Here is a 7,265-nt window from a genome sequence, read left to right on the forward strand (position 1 = left end):
AGGCCCAATTACAAATTTTGTCCTTTAAAAAAAGCCAAATTACGGTTCGTGTCCTTTACTTGCAGGCGGTGTCCTTTAAACTTTTTTTTCCTACAAGTTTTGTCCTTTACGCTAACTGGGTTAGAAAAAGTCAGTTAAATGCCCTCACGTGAGACGCATGTGAGGGCATTTTTGTCCTTTCTTATATCTCCGCAACTAAGCCTCTGTATCACTCTTCCCCCTCCCTGTCGATCGAATCAATTCCCGGCGATCAGAAACCTTAAACCCTCGTGTGTCCGACGCGACTAATCAATTAGGGCTTCAATCAATTGCACATCATTCTCAGAACTTAAACACGTAAGATGGATGATCCTCCTCATCCTCCATTCTACATTCGTGAAGCTGATGAACAATCAAATGCTGATGCGTTTTATGGTAAGTTAAAACTTTAGGGTTTATAATTGGGTTTATTTAACTAACAGCTGTTTAATCTTGTTTGTATAGTAAATAATCCACATTTGTTCACGATCAAGATGCACCATGGTGGCAGTTTCACTAAATTTCCAGGACGGGTTTATAAGAGAGCCGTTGTCCATTATGTTGACATGCTAGATATTGACAAGTTTTCAGTTCACGAGCTTGATCGAATCTTGCTTGAATTATCCTATCCTACAGATAAGGTTAGATTCTACCATTATGTAGTACCGGGTTCAGATTTGGATTGGGGGCTTAGAGCTTTGGGAAGTGATGATGATGTTAGGGGATTTGCTAAGTATATTGGAGCTTTTAATCAGTTAATGAATGTGTATGTTGAGCATGAGTTCACCTCTGTACACACATACTTCTGCTCAACCTCAAAGTTTACCATTGAAGAGATAACAAATGAGGAGTTTCTTGCAAGCGAGGTCGTACTAGATAAAGCAAACTCAGTTAAGAAAATGTTGTTGTTGGAATGGCAAGATAGCACAAATGAGGTAGTTGTGGAACAAGACAAACAGGATGCAAATGTGAATGTTCAAGAAGAGAATAATGTTGGTGTTGTTGAACAACAAGACCAGATTGATATATGTCATGAGGATCCAGAATTTGACCCTATGTTTGGAGAGGATGCTTTTGGTGTGCAACCTACAAATGAGGTGGAGATTGATTACAATGGTGATGTAGATGGAGGTGGGGATGGAGGTGGATATGGTGTGCAGCCTACAAATGAGGTGGATATGGATTACAATGGAGGTGGGGATGGAGGTGGGGATGGAGGTGGATATGGTGTGCAGCCTACAAATGAGGTGGATATGGATTACAATGGAGGTGGGGATGGAGGTGGGGATGGAGGTGGGGATGAAGATAGTGAAGATTCTTCAATTTCAGATGAAGAAAGTGGAGATGAGTCTTCAAGTTCAGATGAAAGTGGAACTGATGATAGTAGGGATTCTAACTATGAAATGAGAGATGAGAGTTCTGATGATGATGAACATCTAGAGGGTTGTCCAGTTAAGAAACCAAAGAATGTGAAGAAATCTAAGAACAAAAAGAAATCTAAAAATGTTAAGAAAACTAGGGATGGTGATGAAGATTCAGAAAGTGATTCAGATAGTGACTTCAACTATGAAGATGGTGAAATACATGATGTAGATGTAGATATGAGGGATTTCAGACTGCATACTGATTTTGAAGTTGAACAGCAGGATGCAAATTGTGTTTTGGACATAGAAACGGATGATGTGATGTTGGATAATGATAGGATGTATAATGAGAAACAAAGAAATGAGGGGGACATGGATTATCTTTTCCATGTGGGACAAGTTTTTGGTACAAAAGCAGAGGTGAAGGATATGATCAAGGCACATGCAGTTGAAACAAGAAGACAAATTAGGATAAGAAAAGATGATTTGGTAAGGGTCAGGGCTGTGTGTGAAGGAGATATGGAAGTGCAGGGGGGTGGATCTAGCAGTGCTAATAAAGATGAGGGACCAGTCCAGAAAAGTATTGGGGGTAGGGGAAAAAGGAAAGACCCACTTGCTATTAGATGCCCTTGGTTACTGTTGTTGTCATACCAAAAGAGAACAGCTTCATGGAAAATTACAAGGTTGATAAATGAACATAAATGCCTTCAATCTAGGGAAATTTATGCTTGCACAGCCGGGTTCTGTGAATATTTACTTGTCTTGTAAATGATGTGAATGGTTTACATATTTGGATGATAGGTACTCTGTGCATTGGAACGGTGAGGATCATTATCAGGTAACAGGTCCATATGGTGATCAGTGTGTAGTGAACATGAGCACAAGTACATGTGCATGTAGGAGATGGGAGATAACTGGGATACCTTGTAGACATGTGGTGGCATGTATTTGGTTGAAGGGTGCACATGACAGATCTGTTGGCAGGCCAGAAACATTTGTCAAACCAATTTACACAATGGATAGGTGGAAGGCAGTGTATAGCTACAAGGTGTATCCCATCAATGGTATGAGTATGTGGCCCACATCACAAGTCCCAATCCAGATCACAGCTCCTAAATTAAAAAAGCAAACTGGAAGGCCAAAGAAATCAAGGAAAAAGTCAGCAGTGGAAAGGGAAGATGGTGGTTCAAGGAAAAAGTCAAAGGTTGATGCAAAGGGCAAGGGAAAGGCTGTGGAGGGTGAAGGCCAGAAAGTGAAGGCAGTGAGAAAGACAAAGCCAAAAGGATCAAACACTTGTGGGACATGTGGTCAAAAGGGTCACAACAAGAGATCATGCATGAAAAATTTTGCAGATTAATGTGCCTACTGTTTGACTGTTTTTGTAGTTTTTATGACTTTATGGTATGGATATTTTTATGACTGTTTTTGCAGATTAAGTTGTTAGACTTTTTTTGAAGTTTTTCATGGTATGGATGTATTAAGTTGTTGTCTGGACTTATTTTAAGTTTTTCAAACACTTGTATGGATGTATTAAGTTGTTATGGATGTATTAAGTTTTTCATGTAATGGTTTGGCAGTTTTTACTTATTTGCAGATTGTGCATGATGTGCAGATAGATGGATGTGTAGATAGATAGTGCACAATGTGCAGATAGATGGATGTGTAGATAGATAGTGCACAATGTGCTAGATAGATAGTGCACAATGTGCAGATAGATGGATGTGTAGATAGATAGTGCACAATGTGCAGATTGTGCATGATGTGCAGATAGATGGATGTGCAGATTGCAGATTGTGCATGATGTGCAGATAGATGGATGTGCAGATTGTGTATGATGTGCAGATTGTGCATAATGTGCAGATTCTGCATAATGTGTAGATTGTGCATAATGTGTAGATAGTGCACAATGTGCAGATTGTGCATCATGTGTAGATAGTGCACAATGTGCAGATTGTGTATTCAATCCATCCAAAAGTCCAAAATAAACTAACCAAAGATTCAAAATAAACTGATGATACATTGCTTAAAAGGGATCCAAAATTACATCCAAAATAAAGTCAAAATACATAATACTTAAACTGCATAAAGTCCTAAATTAACTAATAAAGTCAAAATACAAATAGTCAACAACTTCAAATTCAGTCAACTAGTTACATTTTCATTGCAATTACAATTGCAATGAAAATGATCCAACTAATGACCAATCTGTTCTTCATCTTCCTTGCTTGTTCTTTATAACTCTCTAAACTTTGTTCAACCTTGTTTTTCGACTTCAATAAGCCCGGGATAATCTCCAATGCCCGTTCACACATTGGTGGGTCACGCCATCCAAGAAAGGGGCAATCCGATGTCTGGAAAAGAGGAGAAACATGAAGTATAAACAATTGACTGGAACTTAAATCGAATTACACACTTACCATGTCCGGACAAGAGAAAAACCGACGACCTGGATTTCTATCAGTCCATGAAATTCGAACAACTGCTACCTTGCCACAAACACAGTAAGCCATCATCAATTGAGCCCTGGTATTTGAATTTCGCATCGAGCCCTAATTGATTGAAGCCCTAATTGAGTCGCGTCGGACACGAGCCCTAATTGAAGCCCTGATTGAAGCCCTAATTGAGTCGCGTCGCCGGAGAATTGAATCGATTGAAGGACACACTGATGGAAAAGAGGGGGAAGAGTGATACAGAGGCTTAGTTGCAGAGATATAAGAAAGGACAAAAGTACCCTCACATGCGACTCACGTGATGGGATTTAACTGACTTTTTCTAACCCAGTTAGCGTAAAGGACAAAACTTGTAGGAAAAAAAAGTTTAAAGTACACCGCCTGCAAGGAAACTTAGAAAAGGACACGAACCGAAATTTGGCTTATTTTAAAGGACAAAATTTGTAATTCTGTCTTAATAAAAAGTGAATATGCTAGGGGCGTTTTTGAAATCTCAACTACAACGGATCATTTTAAGAATTTTCCGTAATAATAATAATAATAATAATAATTCCACCTCATTCTTCCTATAATAATCCACCTTGAACCATTTCTTTTGGTCACAATAATAAGCATTTGTAAATCACAAAACAAAAACAATCGGAAGAAGATGTCGTGGCAAGCGTACGTGGATGACCACTTGATGTGCGAGATCGAAGGCAACCACCTCTCTTCCGCCGCTATTCTCGGTCACGACGGCGTCGTTTGGGCCCAATCAACTACTTTCCCTCAGGTCTATTATTATTATTATTATTATTATTATTATTATTATTATTATTATTATTATTTTGACCTACTTTGTTTTGACTACGATTTTGATTCGGATCTGACTTGAATCGTTTAGTTGATTTGTTAGGGTGAAATCGGTGTTATGTGTGTGGTTGATTTGATCAAATCGTTGACTAAGATGATCTGTTGTTGATGTAATTAGGCTCGAGCTCGGGTCGTTTAACTTTTTAGCGTTTCGAGCTCTATTTTTAAAGCTCGAGCTCGGCTAGTGAGAAGTTCTTGAAGCTCGACTTTGGATCGGGCTTGAAGTTTGGCTAGTTTCAAGCTCTATTTCTAAAGCTCAAACTCGGCTCGTGAATAGTTTTTCAAGCTCAAGCTTGACTCATTTGTTATTGATTATTTAATCTATAGATATGTTTATAATTATATATAATATTTTTTTAAGTATAATTTTACTTATAACATAATATATATTGTTTTATTATTTTTTGTGATGATATTATATGATAATAATTTATATTAATTAAATACATATTAACTAAATAATTATATATATAACAGGCTTGTTTAGGCTCGAGCTCAATAAGTGAAGCTTGGCCTCGGGTTTGTTTATTAAACAAACTTATTTTCAGGCTTCAGCTCGTTTAAGATCGGCTTGATCCAAGTTTTTTGCGAGGGGATCTCAAGTAGCTTGTAAGCGGCTTGGGTCGTTTACACCCCTAGACCTAATCTGTTTAAATTTAATCAATTTGGTAGAAAATGTTGGCCACTTTAAACATGTAACAATGTAAGCTTGATCTAAATAATAGATTTATACGAAAAGATATAAAGTTTTAGGATTGGAGTTAGACTGAATGAGATAAGTTATAGAAAAGCTTTATTTAGATGAGAAGATTTAGGATTTTTTAGTAAATGGAATTGAGAATCTGGTTAATTTGTGGACGGATTTAGCTGAAGTTTAACCACTCACAAGAACAAATAGCTCAGTTTGACACGTTTTGTGGGCAACTTCACACTTAAAAAGTGTGTGATTGTGAACATTTGTGGAGAGATGTCGTTGCAAATTAGAAGGTGAGTAGTACCTAGTTAAAACCGCAGCATGGACGAATTGCTTAAATCTTTGGATCTCATAGTTTTTGATCTTCACACTTCAGTGTGGTTTAACCTATCTATAAGTGTCGAGTTTTGGTAAATTCGTGTATACAAGTCGCTTAATTTCTAATTTCGTTTGGTTAGATCCCTGGACTTGGGTAATCTAAAGGTCTTTTTCATAAAGTTTAGGGATTTAATCATGCAAAATTAAAGGACGTTCACTAAAATATGGAAAAGTTTAGGACTTGGTTTTAAAAATCACAAAAATGAATCGGCGCCCCTCATGTTATTTTGGGTCAAGTTAGGGGCTTGTTACGTAAAAATAACCAAAGGGACAAAGAGAAGTATGAAAGATTTACTTGATAAAAGGTTAATTTGTAAAACAAATCAGCAAAAGTCTATAGGTATTTTATATCGACAATTGTGTTTTTGAGTTAGTATTTCTTAACACTTTCACACTTTGAAACAAATACTTTTATGTATTTTTCATTATTTGCAAATAGTTCACACATTTCTTGGCTAATGCTGCAGGTCAAGCCCGAGGAAATAACTGCCATCATAAACGACTTCAATGAGCCCGGTTCTCTTGCACCAACCGGTTTATACCTTGGTGGGACCAAGTATATGGTTATTCAAGGGGAGCCAGGGGTTGTGATTCGTGGGAAAAAGGTGACCAATCTATGATATTGTGCGCACGCGCGCGCGCACACACACATATAATAATATGTTAAGAAATGTTTAGTTTCTAGTGGCTATATTTAAATTTTAAACTAGTTTTATTGTTGTTAACTACAGGGACCGGGAGGTGCTACTATTAAAAAGACAGGAATGTCTTTAATAATTGGTATCTATGATGAACCCATGGCTCCGGGCCAATGCAACATGATTGTTGAAAGGCTCGGTGACTATCTCATCGATCAGGGTTTTTAATTTGCTCATGTACGTCTCCCATACCCGTCGTTTTTGTTACCGGTTAAACTGCTTATTGGTTTACTAAAAGTTTGAATAACTTGCAGGAAAATGATACAGCAGTACTAATTATTAAAGTTGTGGACCAGGTGGTTGAAAATATAAACAATCTTTGATTTGATCAAACTTTTCCTTGTATTTTATTATTTGGAGTGGTATGTTGATTAATCTCTTCATTTGGTTTGGGATCTATTGTATTAATATAATTACACCTTTGCTTGTGTAACATTTGGTGGTTGTTTTGGTTACACTTTGTTGGCTTCTAGGTTCTATAGCCATATTGTTTTATAAATTCTTCAAATTTCAATTTTTATTAAAAAAATTTGATTAAAATAAAAAAAAAAATTATTGTAATCGTTTGTATGTAAATTCTGCTTGAAACCTAAAGAGATTGAGCTTGCAAGCTAAATTTATACTTCTCTAGTTTGAGTAATATTGAACTGATAAAAATGTGATCACTAAGTAACCACAACTATATATTGTGGTTAACTATTAAGGGTTAGTTAAAGTGTCACGACAATGTTATGCAAGCAGTGAGGCTTTAACTAATTGCCCGTTAATTAAGGTGCTATAGGTTAACAAGCTTTAACTGACTAGTTAAGAC

At 36.9% G+C, this 7,265-nt stretch overlaps 1 protein-coding gene across 1 annotated transcript; it reads left to right on the forward strand.

Moving 5' to 3' along the window:
• Positions 1–4,385: 4,385 nt before the first annotated feature.
• On the forward strand, positions 4,386–6,887 carry LOC143604557 (profilin-2-like). Its single transcript, XM_077080994.1, has 4 exons — positions 4,386–4,604; positions 6,224–6,361; positions 6,488–6,631; positions 6,709–6,887. Exons 1-3 carry the CDS (start codon positions 4,482–4,484, stop codon positions 6,620–6,622), a joined length of 396 nt encoding a protein of 131 aa, XP_076937109.1. The 5' UTR covers positions 4,386–4,481; the 3' UTR covers positions 6,623–6,631; positions 6,709–6,887.
• Positions 6,888–7,265: the final 378 nt, after the last annotated feature.

This window comes from Bidens hawaiensis, unplaced genomic scaffold (assembly GCF_021521415.1).
Source record: "Bidens hawaiensis isolate Kalapana, Puna unplaced genomic scaffold, B.hawaiensis_p1.1 tig00065777_1, whole genome shotgun sequence".
Lineage (NCBI taxonomy): Eukaryota > Viridiplantae > Streptophyta > Magnoliopsida > Asterales > Asteraceae > Bidens > Bidens hawaiensis.